General features: G+C 52.6%; 1 protein-coding gene across 1 annotated transcript in view; it reads right to left on the bottom strand.

Moving 5' to 3' along the window:
• LOC122547443 (uncharacterized) overlaps positions 1–19,121 on the bottom strand; it is a 73,180-nt gene that overhangs the window by 4,601 nt on the left and 49,458 nt on the right. The window contains exons 3-8 of the mRNA XM_087980750.1: positions 16,520–16,855; positions 10,348–10,653; positions 8,903–9,025; positions 7,323–7,366; positions 4,795–4,824; positions 4,660–4,703 (exon numbers count right to left, since the gene is read on the bottom strand). Of these exons, the coding sequence (XP_087836876.1) occupies positions 4,660–4,703; positions 4,795–4,824; positions 7,323–7,366; positions 8,903–9,025; positions 10,348–10,653; positions 16,520–16,855 (883 nt within the window). The remainder of the gene's footprint in view (positions 1–4,659; positions 4,704–4,794; positions 4,825–7,322; positions 7,367–8,902; positions 9,026–10,347; positions 10,654–16,519; positions 16,856–19,121) is intronic.

The following is a 19,121-nucleotide window of genomic DNA, read 5'->3' as shown; positions in this document are numbered from 1 at the left end:
ACCCCCTCCAGCCCCTACACCCCCTCCCTATCTCTGTAACCCCCTCCATCCCCTACACCCCCTCCCTATCTCTGTAACCCCCTCCAACCCCTACACTTCCTCCCTATCTCTGTAACCCCCTCCAGCCCCTACACCACCTCCCTATCTCTGTAACCCCCTCCAGCCCCTACACCCCCTCCCTATCTCAGTAACCCCCTCCATCCCTTACACCACCTCCCTATCTCTGTAACCCCCTCCAGCCCTTACACCACCTCCCTATCTCTGTAACCCCCTCCAACCCCTACACCCCCTCCCTATCTCTGTTGCCCACTCCAGCCAATACACCCCCTCCCTATCTCTATAAATCCCTCCAGCCCCTACACCCCCTCCCTATCTCTGTAACCCCCTCCCTATCTCTGTAACCCCCTCCAGCCCCTACACTCCCTCCCTTTCTCTGTAACCCCCTCCAGCCCCTACATTTCCTCCCTATCTCTGTCAACCCCTCCACCCCCTACACCTGTCCCTATCTCTGTAACCCCCTCCAGCCCCTACACCCCCTCCCTATCTCTGTAACCCCCTCCAGCCCCGACATTTCCTCCCTATCTCTGTAACACCCTCCAGCCCCTACACCCCCTCCCTATCTCTGTAACCCCCTCCAGCCCCTACATTTCCTCCCTATCTCTGTAACCCCCTCCAGTCCCTACACCCCCTCCCTATCTCTGTAACCTCCGCCAGCCGATACACCACCTCCCTATCTCTGTAATCCCCTCCAGCCCCTACATTTCCTCCCTATCTCTGTAACCCCCTCCAGCCCTACACCCCCTCCCTATCTCTGTAACCCCCTCCAGACCCTATACCCCCTCCCTATCTCTGTAACCCCCTCCAGCCCCTATATCCCCTCCCTATCTCAGTAACCCCCTCCATCCCCTGCACCCCCTCCCGATCTCTGTCAACCCCTCCACCCCCTACACCCCCTCCCTATCTCTGTAACCCCCTCCAGCCCTTACACCACCTCCCTATCTCTGTAACCCCCTACAGCCCCTACACCCCCTCCCTATCTCTGTAACCCCCTCCAGCCAATACACCCCCTCCCTATCTCTGTAACCCCCTCCAGCCCCTACACCCCCTCCCTATCTCTGTAACCCCCTCCATCCCCTACACCCCCTCCCTATCTCTGTAACCCCCTCCAACCCCTACACTTCCTCCCTATCTCTGTAACCCCCTCCAGCCCCTACACCACCTCCCTATCTCTGTAACCCCCTCCAGCCCCTACACTTCCTCCCTATCTCTGTAACCCCCTCCAGCCCCTACACCACCTCCCTATCTCTGTAACCCCCTCCAGCCCCTACACCCCCTCCCTATCTCTGTAACCCCCTCCAGCCCCTACACCCCCTCCCTATCTCTGTAACCCCCTCCAACCCCTACACCCCCTCCCTATCTCTGTAACCCCCTCCAGCCCCTACACCCCCTCCCTATCTCTGTAACCCCCTCCAACCCCTACACTTCCTCCCTATCTCTGTAACCCCCTCCAGCCCCTACACCCCCTCCCGATCTCTGTAACACCCTCCAGCCCCTACATTTCCTACCTATCTCTGTAACCCCCTCCAGCCCCTACACCCCCTCCCTATCTCTGTAACCCCCTCCCTATCTCTGTATCCCCCTCCAGCCCCTACACTCCCTCTCTATCTCTGTAACCCCCTCCAGCCCCTACACCCCCTCCCTATCTCTGTAACCCCCTCCCTATCTCTGTAACCCCCTCCAGCCCCTACACTCCCTCTCTATCTCTGAACCCCCCTCCAGCCCCTACACCCCCTCCCTATCTCTGTAACCCCCTCCAGCCCCTACACTCCCTCTCTATCTCTGTAACCCCCTCCCTATCTCTGTAACCCCCTCCAGCCCCTACACCCCCTCCCTATCTCTGTAACCCCCTCCCTATCTCTGTAACCCCCTCCAGCCCCTACACTCCCTCCCTATCTCTGTAACCCCCTCCAGCCCCTACATTTCCTCCCTATCTCTGTCAACCCCTCCACCCCCTACACCTGTCCCTATCTCTGTAACCTCCTCCAGCCCCTACACTCCCTCTCTATCTCTGTAACCCCCTCCCTATCTCTGTAACCCCCTCCAGCCCCTACACCCCCTCCCTATCTCTGTAACCCCCTCCCTATCTCTGTAACCCCCTCCGACCCCTACACCCCCTCCCTATCTCTGTAACCCCCTCCAGCCCCTACACTCCCTCTCTATCTCTGTAACCCCCTCCCTATCTCTGTAACCCCCTCCAGCCCCTACACCCCCTCCCTATCTCTGTAACCCCCTCCCTATCTCTGTAACCCCCTCCAACCCCTACACCCCCTCCCTATCTCTGTAACCCCCTCCAGCCCCTACATTTCCTCCCTATCTCTGTAACCCCCTCCAGCCCCTATTCCCCCTCCCTATCTCTGTAACTCCCTCCAGCCCCTACACCCCCTCCCTATCTCTGTATCCCCCTCCAGACCCTACACCCCCTCCCTATCTCTGTAACCCCCTCCAGCCTCTGCACCCCCTCCCTATCTCTGTAACCCCCTCCAGCCCCTACACACCCTCCCTATCTCTGTAACCCCCTCCAGCCCCTACACCCCCTCCCTATCTCTGTAACCCCCTCCAGCCCCTATACCCCCTCCCTATCTCTGTAACTCCCTCCAGCCCCTACACCCCCTCCCTATCTCTGTATCCCCCTCCAGACCCTACACCCCCTCCCTATCTCTGTAACCCCCTCCAGCCCCTACACCCCCTCCCTATCTCTGTAACCCCCTCCAGCCCCTACACACCCTCCCTATCTCTGTAACCCCCTCCAGTCCCTACACTCCCTCTCTATCTCTGTAACCCCCTCCAGCCTCTGCACCCCCTCCCTATCTCTTTAACCCCCTCCAGCCTCTGCACCCCCTCCCTATCTCTGTAACCCCCTCCAGCCCCTACACCCCCTCCCTATCTCTGTAACCCCCTCCAGAGCCTACACCCCCTCCCTATCTCTGTAACCCCCTCCAGCCTCTGCACCCCCTCCCTATCTCTGTAACCCCCTCCAGCCCCTACACACCCTCCCTATATGTGTAACCCAGAGCTACCCCCTGACCCGAACTCTGGCATTCCCAAGCTTAGTGAGGTCAGAGAATCCGATAGGATGGAGTCAGGTCCTTCGGCCCTAACTGGTACGTGCTGACCCAAATGTCCATCCGTGCTAACCCCCATTTCCCTGCACTTGGCCCATATCCTTCTAACCCTTCTCTATCCAGGTATCTATCCAAATGCCTGTTAAATGTTGTTGGTGTACCCCCCCCTCAACCCCTTCCACTGGCAGCTCATCCCATATGCGTACCACCCTCTGTGTAAAAAAGTTGTTCCTCAGGTTCCCTTTTATTCTTTCCCCTCTGACCTTAAACTGATGCCCTCTGGTCCTCGATTCCCCAACCCTGGGGAAAAGACTGAGTGTGATCACCCTATCCATGCCTCTCGTGATCTTATACACCTCTATAAGGTCACCCCTCAGTCTCCTACGCTCGAAGGAAAACACTCCGAGCTTGTCCAACCTCTCTCCCTATAACTCAGACCCTTGAATCCCGGCAACATCCTTGTAAATTCCTTCTGCACCCCTTCCAGTTTAATACCATACTTACTACAGCAAGGTGAGCAAATCCGAACACAATACACCATGTGCGGCCTCGCCCACGTCCTGTATAACATCAAGATACTTAGTCTGCACATCCCTGGACACTATGGGACAATTTCCCATGGCCAATCCACCCTAACCTGCACATCCCAGGGCACTATGGGACAATTTCCCATGGCCAATCCACCCTAACCTGCACATCCCTGGGCACTATGGGACAATTTCCCATGGCCAATCCACCCTAACCTGCACATCCCTGGGCACTATGGGACAATTTCCCATGGCCAATCCACCCTAACCTGCACATCCCTGGGCACTATGGGACAATTTCCCATGACCAATTAACCCTAACCTGCACATCCCTGGGCACTATGGGACAATTTCCCATGGCCAATCCACCCTAACCTGCACATCCCTGGGCACTATGGGACAATTTCCCATGACCAATTAACCCTAACCTGCACATCCCTGGGCACTATGGGACAATTTCCCATGGCCAATCCACCCTAATCTGCACATCCCTGGGCACTATGGGACAATTTCCCATGGCCAATCCACCCTAACCTACATATCCCTGGGCACTATGGGACAATTCCCCATGGCCAATCCACCCTAACCTGCACATCCCTGGGCACTATGGGACAATTCCCCATGGCCAATCCACCCTAACCTGCACATCCCTGGGCACTATGGGACAATTTCCCATGGCCAACCCACCCTAACCTGCACATCCCTGGGCACTATGGGACAATTTCCCATGGCCAATCCATGCTCATCTGCACATCTTTGGACTGTGAGAGGAAACCTACATGCAGATATGCAGAGAATGCGCAAACTGCACCCACGCTGTCGCCCGAGGGTGGGATTGAAACCTGGTGTTTTGTGACCGCTGGGCCACCCTGCTGTGTGTTTCGATCCAGGGGTTACAGTGGCAGTAACAGTGCAGAACTGCGTATAAAGAGTCTACCTGGTTACATCCAATAGGGTTATGTCGTGACCGAGGAAAGAGTGATCATGCCGAGATCAGAAATAAATCGTACCTCTGCAGCTGGCTGTACAGTGACCGATCATTCACGTTCAGTATCTTTAAGAGAGATGGTGAGACAGTTATAAAAGCTGAAATCTCTGGGGGTTAATGTGAGAACAACAGATGTGTGTCTGAGCAGTACACTCACCGTGTAAATCGAGCTCACTGCTGGGTCACCCTGGAACACAAATTCAACAAGGTCAACTGAGCAAGCTGCACGCAGGCGCTAAACAAAGGTAGAGTAAGGCACCTTGTCACACACGCAAGATTCTTAAGGGGGTACAATGACAGGGGAGATGTGGGGAGGATGTCTTCCATTGTGTGGGAGATTCAAAGACCAAAGGGACATTATCATCGAGTAGGGGGCCACCCGTTGAATACCGGGATGGGGAGGACCGTCATCTCTCTCTCTCTCCGATGGGGAGTGGGTCTGTGGAATTCTTTCCCGCAGAAGGGCAGTCAGGGGCTGGCTCATTCCGGATGTCCCATGGCTGAGTCAGGTCGCTCAGGGAAATTTGGGGAGGAAAGGCAGGATAGTGGAGTTGATGGCAATCAGGGGCACCGTGGTCCCACTGTCAGCTGGAGGATGCTCCAGAAGACGATAGGAACTAGAAGCAGAAAAATGAGGCCATTCTGTCCATTCAGGATTGCGTGCAGTTCTGGTCTCCCTCCCATCGGAAGGATGCTGTGAAACTTGAAAGGGTTCAGAAAAGATTTACAAGGATGTTGCCAGGGTTGGAGGGTCTGAGCTACAGGGAGAGGCTGAACAGGCTGGGGCTGTTTTCCCTGGAGCGTCGGAGGCTGAGGGGTGACCTTGTAGAGGTTTACAAAATCATGAGGGGCATGGATAGGGTAAATAGACAAGGTCTTTTCCCTGGGGTGGGGGAGTCCAGAACTAGAGGGCCATAGGTTTTCGTTCATGGCTGATTAGTTTCTCAACCCCAATGTCCCTCCTTCTGCCCTTTGACCCCCTTAATAATCAAGAACTTATCTGTCTCTGTGTTAAATAGACTCAGTGACCCGGCCCCCACAGCCTTCTGTAGGAGTGAGTCCCATAGGTCATGGCTGAAGATGTTTCTCCTTATCTCGGTTCTTAAAGGTCTGCCTTCTAATCTGAGGCTGTGCCATTGGGTTCCTAGTCTCTCAAAACAATGGAAACATCTTCCCAACGTCCACTTATCCAGGCCATTCAGTATCCCTCCCCCCACCGACGCTCAATAACAGCAGTGTGTACCATCCCCTCCCTCCCCCCACCGACGCTCAGTAACAGCAGTGTGTACCATCCCCTCCCCCCCCACCGACCCTCAGTAACAGCAGTGTGTACCATCCCCTCCCTCCCCCACCGACCCTCAGTAACAGCAGTGTGTACCATCCCCTCCCTCCCCCCACCGACGCTCAGTAACAGCAGTGTGTACCATCCCCTCCCTCCCCCACCGACGCTCAGTAACAGCAGTGTGTACTATCCCCTCCCCCCCCACCGACCCTCAGTAACAACAGTGTGTACCATCCCCTCCCTCCCCCCACCGACGCTCAGTAACAGCAGTGTGTACCATCCCCTCCCTCCCCCCACCAATGCTCAGTAACAGCAGTGTGTACCGTCCCCTCCCTCCCCCCACCGACGCTCAGTAACAGCAGTGTGTACCATCCCCTCCCTCCCCCCCGACGCTCAGTAACAGCAGTGTGTACCATCCCCTCCCACCCCCCACCGACGCTCAGTAACAACAGTGTGTACCATCCCCTCCCTCCCCCCACCGACGCTCAGTAACAACAGTGTGTACCATCCCCTCCCACCCCCCACCGACGCTCAGTAACAACAGTGTGTACCATCCCCTCCCTCCCCCCACCGACGCTCAGTAACAGCAGTGTGTACCATCCCCTCCCTCCCCCCACCGATGCTCAGTAACAGCAGTGTGTACCATCCCGTCCCTCCTCCACCGACGCTCAGTAACAGCAGTGTGTACCATCCCCTCCCTCCCCCCACCGACGCTCAGTAACAGCAGTGTGTACCATCCCGTCCCCCCTCCACCGATGCTCAGTAACAGCAGTGTGTACCATCCCCTCCCTCCCCCCCACCGACGCTCAGTAACAGCAGTGTGTACCATCCCCTCCCTCCCTCCCCACCGACCCTCAGTAACAGCAGTGTGCACCAGCTACAAGATGCACTGCAGGAACTCACCAAAGTCCCTCAGGCAGCACTTTCCAAATCCACAGCCACTTCCATCTAGAAGGACAAGGGGGAGCAGGTACATGGGAACACCACCCGCCCGCAAGTTTCCCTCCCAGCCCCTCACCATCCCGACTTGGAAATACATCGGCCGTTCCTTCCTGGGTCAGAATCCTGGGATTCCCTCCCTCAGGGACATTGTGGGTCTCCCCTACAGCACATGGACTGCAGTGGGTCAAGGAGGCAGCTCACCCCCACCTTCTCAATGGGGGAGCAACTAGGGACAGGGAGCGATAAATGCTGGGCCCAGCCATCAAAGCCTACACCCCACAAGTTAATAAAATAAAGCTGAACAGTGTTATCTCAGGTCAGGGTTCAGGTTCTGAAGGTTAAGCCTCAGATATTACTGGAGATCATTGAGCCAACAGCCAACGTGCTGATAGACAATTAGTTAATGATTTTCCGAAAGGGAGAAGCTCACTCTCTCTCGAACATTCCTGCAGTCAGCTTACCTGATTGGAGAGCTGGTGTCGAGCAGGAATATTGACGTAGTTACCTGGAAACAGGCGAAAATATCAGTTAAAATCACAACGGTTCACACTGGGAATGTTTGCCAGTCACTGCTGCCACACTGCAACGTGAACACGTTTGTGAACTCAATGCTCAATTATTTCCTCTTGCGTTTCAGTACGACAATGGCTCAAATCTGGGGCTATCCCCTTTGTGGGAGAGAATGTTCACAGGAGATTTCAGGTCCTGACTCCCCTTAAAGCCTGTCCCACCATCGACAAGGCCCAAGGCAGGAGGGTGGGGGAACACACCCCCCCTTGCCCCTGGATGGGGGCAGCTCCAACAACACTCGAGAAGCTCGACACCATCCAGGGACAAAGCAGCCCCCACACCCACAAACATCCCCTCCCTCCCCCCACCAACGCTGTAGGTCTGCCCTACAGCACATGGACTGCATCGGGTCAAGAAGGCAGCTCACCCCCCACCTTCCCAAGGGGGGCAACTAGGGACAGGGCAGTAAATGCTGGGTCCACCCATAATCTATGCATGAAATTTTATAAGACATGAGCCAGTTACTGTTCTGTGCTCCTTTTGTAAGGATTTTGCCAGGACTCAAGGGTCTGAGTTATAGAGAGACGTTGGACAAGCTCGGAGTGTTTTCCTTAGAGCGTAGGAGACTGAGGGGTGACCTTAACAAAGTGTATAAGATCACGAGAGGCATGGACAGGGTGAACACACTCAGTCTTTTCCCCAGGGTTGGGGAATCGAGGACCAGAGGGCATCAGTTTAAGGTCAGAGGGGAAAGAATAAAAGGGAACCTGAGGAACAACTTTTTTACACAGAGGGTGGTACGCATATGGAATGAGCTGCCAGTGGAAGGGGTTGAGGGGGGGGTACACCAACAACATTTAACAGGCATTTGGACAAATGTATGGATAGGGAAGGGTTAGAAGGATATGGGCCAAGTGCAGGGAAATGGGGATTAGCACGGATGGACGTTTGGGTCAGCACGTACCAGTTAGGGCCGAAGGTCCTCTCTCTGCACTGTAGGACTCTACATCTCGAAGAAGTGCAGTTCATTCTAAGTAATTTGGGAACTGGTTAACCTTCCTAAATGTCGGCCCAGCCAGTGACACTCAAACCCCGTGAGTAAGTAAACTGGGAAAAAATAAATATTGTTTTCCCAATTGAACTTTGCAGCACAGAAACTAAATGAAGGAATACGCGCAGTGTCGACACCAGAGCTCCCCCCCCCTCTCTCTCTCTCTGTATCTCTGAATAAAACTGAAAGAGCTGTGGATGCTATAAATCGAGAGCAAAGGCAGAAGTTGCTAGAAAAGCTCAGCAGGTCTGGCAGCATCCGTGGAGAGAAATCAGAGGATCGTTTCAGATTCTGAGGAAGGCTTACCCGGCCTGTTAACTGATTTCTCTTCACAGATGCTGCCATACCTGCTGAGCTTCACCAGCAACGTCTGTATTTCTCTCTCTCTCTCTCTCTCTCTCTCGCTCTCTTTTTGCCTGTCCCGGTGTTTTGGACTTTCAGAAATGAACAGGAAATCGATGGGTACAATCAAAATCTTACCAGGCTGGTTTTGTTGACGAACCGTTGGCCTCTTATAAACGATCATCGCTGAGGCAATTAAACACAGCACCCCGATAACAGCCAGGCTGATGCCAGAGATGAGCGAGATTTCGGGAAAAGACCCTGGAAGGAATAAGATTGGCGCATCGGTGATTTGAACGCTGGTTCCTGACGTTGTCTCGCACCCCTTTCCTCGTGTCAGACACAGCCTGGGCTTTGCCCTACTCTCGTTCGGCGAGTAGACATCTGCATTCTACAATAGCTGCACATAGAGTCATAGGGTCATAGAGATGTACAGCACGGAAACAGACCCTTCGGTCCAACCCGTCCATGCCGACCAGATATCCCAACTCAATCTAGTCCCACCTGCCAGCACCTGGATCATATCCCTCCAAACCCTTCCTATTCATATACCCATCCAAATGCCTCTTAAATGTTACAATTGTACCAGCCTCCACCACTTCCTCTGGCAGCTCATTCCATACACGTACCACCCTCTGCGTGAAAAAGTTGCCCCTAAGGTCCCTTTTATATCTTTCCCCTCTCACCCTAAACCTATGCCCCTCTAGTTCTGGACTCCCCCACCCCAGGGAAAAGACCTTGTCTATTTACCCTATCCATGCCCCTCATGATTTTATAAACCTCTATAAGGTCACCCCTCAGCCTCTGACGCTCCAGGGAAAACAGCCCCAGCCTGTTCAGCCTCTCCCTGTAGCTCAGACCCTCCAACCCTGGCAACATCCTTGTAAATCTTTCCTGAGCCCTTTCACCATCCTTCCCGTGTGACACCCATCGGTTCTGACTGACAGCATCAGCCGTCCTTACTGTCTCCCAGAATGGGGTAGTGAGTTGGGGAGTGACTGGGTGAGAAGGGGTGCGCACTACATGCCTCCAGACCCCTCTGTCCCGTTTATCCCCACACATCCAGGCGTCGCACCCCCTCCTGCCTTTCCCCTCACACCACAGAGGTATGCTGTAGTCCACAGGCTATTCCCATGGTACCCCCTGCCCTCCCCAACAAAGACTCCAAAGTCAACCGAGACTGAAGAATCATTGACCCTGCGGAAGACGTTGCGAGTTCCCACCGAAACATTTTTTTCTGATTCACCGAGTGGAGGGGCAGTAACTGGGTTTCTCTTCGAGGGGTTTGGGTGTAGATCTGTTGGGCCAAAGGGCCGGTTTCCACACTGTCGGGTTTCTGTGAACTCTATGGGTTCGAACCCGGGTCCCTGGCGCTGTGGGGCAGCAGTGCTAACCACTGACCCAACGTGGCACCCAAATATGTTTGAAGGGGCTTTGGTCTGGTCCATAACAAGTGACAGATTAAGCCTTTGAGGGCTTCCCAATGTGGTCCATCTGAGTATGTCCATTGCCTTGTCTGTCCCTCTGTACCTCCCCTGCTTCCTGGATGATAAGAGAGTGTTGGACGTGGCCCCGCAACGTACCTGCCACCTCCAGCCACTTGCTGTAAGTAGCGGCCGTCCTGTTGTTCAGGGTCAAGGTTAGCGTATACTCCCCGGAGTCCCTCCTTTGGAAGCAGCTGATGTTGAATGTTCCCGAGTTCAGCATGTACCTGCTGCCCCTCACGATGGGAGCGCCATCGCGTGTCCACTGGAACTCCAGCTGGTTTGTGACGCCGTGCGCCAAGCGTGGATCCCACTTGACGTCGCGGGTATGGATGGGCTCCGATAGTTCTGTGGCGAAGCTCACGGTTTCTCCCGGGGTCAGGGCGTTCACTGGAGTCACCTTCACTGCAGGGGCAAAGTGGTGAGAGCAGCTGGTAATGGTGCCAGCGATAACGTTGGCAACGCAGAGACCTGGGCTCCAACACTCCAAACAACCACGTGCAGAAATGAAATCCGATCCGTAAATTTGCAATTGTCCCAGTGAGGAAAAACGCCACGGGGGCTAACACCAATTGTCGTTAAAATTACCCATGTCTCATTCGCATCTCTCCGCTTGGAAAGGAAGCTGGTTCTATCAGATAGAGTGGTGGTGAAAAAACAAGGGATACTTGCCTTTATCAGTCAACGCCTTGATCTCTACAGCCAGGAAGCTACAATGGAACAGACATTAGAGAATACTGGAAAAGCTCAGTCAGTCTGGCGGTATCCGTGGAGAGAGCAAAACAGATTTCTGATCCACTGACCAGTCTGAAGGAGAGTCGTACCAGACTTGAAAACGTTAACTTTGTTATTCTCTCTTCACTGATGCTGCCAGACCTGCTGAGTTTCTCCAGCATCCCCTGTCTATGTGTCAGATTCCCAGCTTTCACTTGATTGTTTTGGAGCTGTGTGTAACATGCAGCCCAGATACTGGTGTCATGGCGGCTCAGTGTTTCACACCGCTGCCTCCCGGCGCCAGGGACCCAGGTTAGAATCCAGCTTTATGTGGAGTTTGCACATTCTCCCCGTGTCTGCGTGGGTTTCCTCTCACAGTCCAAAGATGTGCAGGTCAGGGGGGATTGACCATGGGAAATTGTCCTATAGTGTCCAGGGATGTGCAGGTTAGGGTGGATTGGCCATGCTAAATTGTCCCATAGTGCCCAGGGAGGTGCAGGTTAGGGTGGATTGGCCATGGGAAATTGTCCCATAGTGCCCAGGGATGTGCAGGTCAGGGGGGATTGACCATGGGAAATTGTCCCATAGTGCCCAGGGATGTGCAGGTCAGGGGGGATTGACCATGGGAAATTGTCCCATAGTGCCCAGGGATGTGCAGGTTAGGGTGGATTGGCCATGGGAAATTGTCCCATAGTGCCCAGGGATGTGCAGGTCAGGGGGGATTGACCATGGGAAATTGTCCCATAGTGCCCAGGGATGTGCAGGTTAGGGTGGATTGGCCATGGGAAATGGTCCCATTGTGTCCAGGGATGTGCAGGTTAGGGTGGATTGGCCATGGGAAATTGTCCCATAGTGTCCAGGGATGTGCAGGTTAGGGTGGATTGGCCATGGGAAATTGTCCCATAGTGTCCAGGGATGTGCAGGTTAGGGTGGATTGGCCATGGGAAATTGTCCCATAGTGCCCAGGGATGTGCAGGTTAGGGTGGATTGGCCATAGGAAATTGTGCCATAGTGTCCAGGGATGTGCAGGTTAGGGTGGATTGACCATGGGTAATTGTCCCATAGTGCCCAGGGATGTGCAGGTTAGGGTGGATTGGCCATGGGAAATTGTCCTATAGTGCCCAGGAATGTGCAGGTTAGGGTGGATTGGCCATGGGAAATGGTCCCATTGTGTCCAGGGATGTGCAGGTTAGGGTGGATTGGCCATTAGGAAATTGTGCCATAGTGTCCAGGGATGTGCAGGTTAGGGTGGATTGACCATGGGTAATTGTCCCATAGTGGCCAGGGATGTGCAGGTTAGGGTGGATTGGCCATGGGAAATTGTCCCATAGTGCCCAGGGATGTGCAGGTTAGGGTGGATTGGCCATGGGAAATTGTCCCATAGTGTCCAGGGATGTGCAGGTTAGGGTGGATTGGCCATGGGAAATTGTCCCATAGTGTCCAGGGATGTGTAGGTTAGGGTGGATTGGCCACGGGAAATTGTCCCATAGTGCCCAGGGATGTGCAGGTTAGGGTGGATTGGCCATTAGGAAATTGTGCCATAGTGTCCAGGGATGTGCAGGTTAGGGTGGATTGACCATGGGTAATTGTCCCATAGTGGCCAGGGATGTGCAGGTTAGGGTGGATTGGCCATGGGAAATTGTCCCATAGTGCCCAGGGATGTGCAGGTTAGGGTGGATTGGCCATGGGAATTGTCCCATAGTGTCCAGGGATGTGCAGGTTAGGGTGGATTGGCCATGGGAAATTGTCCCATAGTGTCCAGGGATGTGTAGGTTAGGGTGGATTGGCCACGGGAAATTGTCCCATAGTGCCCAGGGATGTGCAGGTTAGGTGCATTAGTCAGGGGCAAATATAGGATAAGGGGCATGGGTCTGGGTGGGTTACTCTTTGGAGGATTGGTGTGGACCTGTCGTGCCGAAGGCTCTGTTTCCATTCTGTGGGGATTCTACGATGCCGCGTGCAGTTCTGGTCCGTGTGCTTTCGGAAGGATGGGATTGGACTGGGGGGAGGGAGGGAGGGAGTGGGGCATTTGCCGAGGAGATCAACCCAGCAATCTGCCCGGGATGGGGTGACCAGGCTATGAAGGGAGGCTGATTCGTATTGGGAGGTCCTCCCTGCTGTAAAGAAAGCTGAGGGGGTGATCAGATTGAGAATGACGGACGTTTGAGGGATGTAGGTTGGGTTTATTCATTCACGGGATGAGGGTATCACTGGCTAGACCAACATGTACTGCCCCATCCCTAACTAACCAGGGGATAGTTAAGAGTCAACCACGTTGCTGTGGGTCTGGAGTCACGTGTTGCCTCAGACCAGGTAAGGATGGCAGTTTCCTTGCCTGAAGGACATTGGTGACCCATATGGGGTTTTCCCAACAATGGGTTCATCGTGAATCCAGATATGAAATTCACATTCCATCATCTGCCATGATGGGATTTGAACCCAAATCCCCAGGACCATTCCCTGGGTTGCTCGGTTAACAATCCAGCAATAGTACTACAAGACCTTGACCCCCCCTACATTGTCAAATGTCCCTCCTTTGTAGCCTGGTCAATAACCATGGTTATGACTAAGTTAACAATAAACTGGCTTTGGAAGTCATGAGAAGTCTCTCAGTCCTTTACCCCCAAATATGACTTCCCAGTGGATGTAGGTTAGCTCGCTGAGCTGGAAGGTTCGTTTTCAGACGTTTCGTCACCATACTAGGTAACATCATCAGTGAGACTCCGGTAAAGCGGTGATGGTACGGCCCGCTTTCTATTTGTTTGTTCAAGCTTCCATGGGTTGATGATGTCATTTCCCGTGGTGACATCATTTCCACTGGTGACACCATTTCCTGTTCTTTTTCTCAGAGATTGGTAAATGGGGTCCAAGTCGATGTGTTTGTTGATAGAGTTCCGGTTGGAATGCCATGCTTCTAGGAATTCTCGTGGATGTCTCTGTTTGGCTTGTCCTCGGATAGATGTGTTGTCCCAGTCGAAGTGGTGTCCTTCCTCAGCCGTATGTGAGGATACTAGTGAGAGAGGATCATGTCACTTTGTGGCTAGTTGATATTCATGTATCCTGGTGGCTAGTCTTCTGCCTGTTTGTCCAATGTAGTGTTTGTTACAGTCCTTGCACGGTATTTTGTAACGCGTAATGTCTGTATGGTGTCTTATAAGTTTATTAGTTGCTGTTTTAGTGTGTTGGTGGATTTGTGGGTTACCATGATGCCAAGGGGTCTGAGTAGTCTGGCAGTCATTTCTGATGTAGGGGAGAGTGGCTCGGGCTTCTGGACATGTTTTGTCTGCTTGTTTGGGTTTGTTGCTGAGAAATCGGTGGACTGTGTTCATTGGGTACGTTCTTTTTGAGTACGTGATATAAGTGATTTTCCTCTGCTCTGTGTAGTTCCTCTGTGCTGCAGTGTGTGTTGGCTCATTGAAATAATGTTCTGATGCAGCTTTGTTTGTGGGTGTTGGGATGATTGCTTCTGTAGTTCAATATTTGGTCTGTATGTGTTGTTTTCTGTAGACGCTGGTTTGAAGTTCCCCATTGGCTGTTCTCTCCACTGTGACATCTAGGAATGGCAGTTTGTTGTTGCTTTCCTCCTCTTTAGTGAATTTTATGCCAGTAAGGGTATTATTGATGGTCTTGAAGGTTTCCTCTAATTTGTTTCGTTTAATGGTGACAAAGATGTCACCCACGCAGCGGACCCAAAGTTTGGGTTGGATGGTTGGCAGAGCTGTTTGTTCAAGGCTCTGCATTACCGCCTCAGCTCAGAACCCTGGTATCAGAGATCCCATGGGTGTTCTGTTGGTTTGTTGTTGAAGGTGAAGTGGGTGGTAAGGCATAGGTCCACTGGCTTGATGATATTCTCCTTGGTGATGAAGATGGTGGTGTTTGGTGTATATGTCTTTGGTCTTCTAATAGTGTAGTCAGGGTTACCTTGGCCAGGTTGATGTTGGTCAATATGAACAGGGCTGTTATGTCAAAGGAGACCATTACTTCATCCTCTTCTATCTTGGTGCCTTTGATGGTCCTCAGGAATTCTTGGGTGGAGTGGATGGAGTGCCGTTAGTGTTTCAGTCTATGGTGTAGTTCCTTGGCCAATCTGTAAGTTGGTGTTCCAGGTAGCGAGACTATGGGTCTGAGGAGGGCTCCTGGTTTGTGAATTTTGGGTAATCCGTAGAAGCGTGGTGTGTTGGATCCGTCTGGCTTCATTTTTTGGAAGTCGGTCTGATTTAATTCTCCAGATTTCTGAAGCTTTTTGAATAGGGCTGTGATTCGGTTCTCTAGTTGTGGGTCATGTCTATCACCACCTGTTGGTAAGTGTTGGTATCTGCAACCAGTGCATTCACTTTCTCAATGTAGCCCTGTTCAGTTAAAAATGACCATCAAGCGTCTTTTGTCAGACGCAGCAGCTATTGAACTTGAAAGAGCTGACACAGACAACAAGCAAAGCTAATGTCATTTACAAAATGCCGTGCAAGGACTGTAACAAACACTACATTGGACAAACAGGCAGAAAACTAGCCACCAGGATTTACATGAACATTAACTAGCCACAAAATGACATGACCCTCTCTCACTAGTATCCTTACATAAGGATGAGGGAGAATACCACTTTGACTGGGACAACTCATCCATCCTAAGACAAACAGAGACACGCATGAGAATTCCTAGAAGCATGTCATGCCAGCCGGAACTCGATCAACAAACACATTGCCTTAGAACCCATTTGGGAAAAAGAACAGGAAATGACATCACTGCAGGAAATGACCCCTCCACACGAAATGACCTCACCAACCCAAGGAAGCATAAATTCATATATAGAAAGTGGGTCATACCACCAGTGCTTCACCGGAGGCTCACTGTTGATGTTATCTAGTATGGTGACGAAACGTCTGAAAATGAACCTTCCAGCCCAACGAGCAAACTTGCAACCTGAGGCACAAATCTCCTCAAAACCCGCTAATACCTTCCCACTTTCTATTTTTTTTTAAAAAATCAACCCGGTCAGAGATGTTACACTAAACCTCGGGCACAGGTGGGACTTGAACCTGGATCTCTTGGGTCTGGGGGAGGGACTCTACCTCTGCACTGCACGAGGTCTCTTTGCTCTACCATTCATCCTTGCTGGAGCACACACTGTAACTTGCCTTCCCCCCCCCCCCCCCATAGCATTGACTGCAAGGAAAAGTTGACACATCACAGACATAGCGACCTGGATTACTCACTCATAAAATATGGGAACTCCCTGACCAGAGCAGAATTTACTGCCCTAATTGCCCACAGGGCAGTTAAAGTCAACCACGTTGAGTCAAATATTGTTCTAAAGCAGGCCTCCTTCCCAAAAGAATCCCGGCAATAGATTCATCATTCGACTCTTAATTCCAGCCTCGCTATTCTTTTATCGAATTTACGTCTCACCATCGGTCGCAGCGGGACTTGAACCTGGGTTCCTTGGGTTGATAATCTAACGACAGTAGCGGCTGGGACATCGCCTCTCCCCCTCCCCCCCTCCAAAAGCAGCTGTGGTTCGTGGAATGAGCTGGTGTTACCTCGAAAGACGGAGCCTTACCTCGAAAAACGAGCAGCTCGATCCCTCGAATATACACGTTCTCGGCCTGCCCGCGGGCCTCGCAGTAATAGGATCCACCATCCCGCAGGGTCGGCGTGAGCAGGATTGAGAAATCCCTCGACTGAAAGCAGTCAGGCCGGTTGAAGGTGACCTTGTCAGTGTTACCTTGGCAAGGGAGGCTGGCGTTATCGAGCCGGCTTATCAGGTGTTTATTCTCTGAGGAAGAATTTCTCCAAAACCAACTGACAGCCACCGGTTGAAAACTCACGTTGGAACAGGGCAGCAGGACCTCAGCAGAATCCATGGAAATGATATTGGTCTTCATCACAGTCGAGCCTATCAACAGAGAAGTCTGTTTTGAGTCGTTTTGACTCATTGCAGCCCTGCGCGCCTAAGTACAGTGAAAGGTTGTGTTTTGCATGCAGTACAGACAGATCATCCTATACGGAGATCACAGGGGTGACTGAACAGAGCTAGGAACACAGCTGCACACAAAGCGAGGTCGGTGTTCGATGTGAGATTTGAAGAGATCCGTTCAGGAGTCTAACGAGAGCGGGGAAGAAGCTGTTCCTGAACCTGTCGGTGCGCGTGTTCAAGCTCCCGTACCTTCTGCCTGACGGAGGGGGTTGGAGGGGATTATAACTGGGGTGGGGGGTGGGGGGGCTCTGTGAGGACGTTGGCTCCCTTCCCGATGGAGTCCGTGGATGGGAGGTTGGTTCCCGTGATGGTCTGGGCTGTGCCCACCACCTTCTGTCGTTTCTCCCCGTCCCCGGGCAGAGCAGGTTCCGTACCAGGCCGTGTCACACCCGGACAGTACCCTCTCAATGGGGCATCTGTAGCAGTTGGTGAGGGTCCGTGCGGACAGGCGGGATAGCCTGAGGCTCCTGGGGAAAGAGGGGGCCTTGCTGTGCTGGTGTTTCGAAGGTACAATATGACCGAGATGTCAAATTATGAAGAATATTTCACTCTGCATGCCTGTCACACCATGCATTCCATGGTTCATTGTAATGTTCGGAATGTTTTAATCAGGAAGGCAAAAAAAAATGGCAGAAGGAGGCCATTCAGCCCATCGGGCCTGCTCTGATATTCAGTGGGATCGCTGTTGATCTCCACTTTCCTGCCTTTTCCCCTCGAGTCCCCTTCAGGAGCGAACTCCATCTTTACCTTGAACAAACTTCAGGTCCTAACCTCGGCAGCCCTCTGTGCTAAAGAGTTCCACAGCTCCCCGCCCCTCTCACACAAGGAATTCCTCCTCATCTCCGACTTCAAGGGGAGACCCCTTATCCTGAGACGATGTCCCTCTGACCCTAGACTCTCCCACACAAGGGGGAAGCAAACCTCCCCTCATCTCCCCCCCCCCCCCCGACAAGAATGATCCCCGTGAATCTGGTACATTTCTATAAAGGTCTCATCCCCTTTATCTAAACTCCGATGAATAAATCACGGTAAAATTGTGAGGGGGAGTATAGATAAGGCAGCTGTCTTTTCCCTAGGGTTGGGGATTCCAAGACTCAGGAACGTCACCTCCTTGTGTTAACTGCGATAGTCACTTGGGTGAGACCACATTTGGTGTCGTGTGTACAATCCTGGTTGCCCTGTTACCAGAAGGCTGCTGTTAAATGGTTCCGAAAATATTTACCAGGATGTTGCCTGGACTGGCGGGTTTGAGCTACAGGAAGTGCTGGAGGCTGATACAATGACAACACTTAAAAGGTACCTGGATGGGGACATGAATAGGAAGGGTTTGGAGGGATATGGGCTAAATGCAATAAAATAAGACGAGTTTTATTCAAGGGTGTCTGGACTGGCAGGGATGAGTTGGGCCAAATGGCTGTTTCAATGCTTCCTGACTCCATAATAGCCAACAAACTGAAAGAGGGTGAAACCTCAGTGGTCACAGATGACAATGAAGGTGAGGGAGACATTAATTTCAGGAACTTAATGTAGGAAGCAGCTGGGTACGGAGGAGGAGGCTTCCCTCTATCTCCATTTGGAGTGTTGGGCCAAAAGGTCTGTTTCTGTGCTGTATGACTCTATATGGGGCAGGGACAGCATAGATAAGAAGCTACGAATGCCCTTGCTTCAATAACAAGGAGGGGGATAGGGATAATAACTTGAAAGGTGAAAGGCAAGAGGGTTAGAGAGGGTTTGAGGAAACGGTGGGGGTGCAGTTGGGGTGGAAAACCTCACGACTATTAGAAAGTACTTGGATGACCACTTGGGACTCTCGTAATATTCGAGGCTGTGGGGCGAGAACGGGGAAGAGGGACTCGCGTACATAAACTTGGACTAACCGCAGTCGTGTCGGTGGAACAATTTGATGGGCCGAAGGGCCACAATTCCGTAATTCCCTTCCATGAGGAGAAATGTCTTTGCCCAGAGGGTGGGAGGAGACTGCGGAATTCTCCATCACGGAAAGCAATTGAGACCGAAGCATTTTCGCAACTGCAAACACTTAAAAGGCGTCTGGATGGGGACATGAATAGGACGGGTAGGGAGGGATATGGGCCGGGTGCTGGCAGGTGGGACTAGATTGGGTTGGGATATCAGGGTCAGCATGGACGGGTTGGGCCGAAGGGTCTGTTTCTGTGCTGTCCATCTC

This window comes from Chiloscyllium plagiosum, unplaced genomic scaffold (assembly GCF_037043375.1).
Source record: "Chiloscyllium plagiosum isolate Xiang-an unplaced genomic scaffold, Cpla_swu_hap1 HiC_scaffold_38, whole genome shotgun sequence".
Taxonomy (NCBI): Eukaryota; Metazoa; Chordata; class Chondrichthyes; order Orectolobiformes; family Hemiscylliidae; genus Chiloscyllium; species Chiloscyllium plagiosum.
The sequence above is the reverse complement of the archived record's forward strand: the minus strand, read 5'-3'. Positions and strand labels throughout refer to the sequence as shown.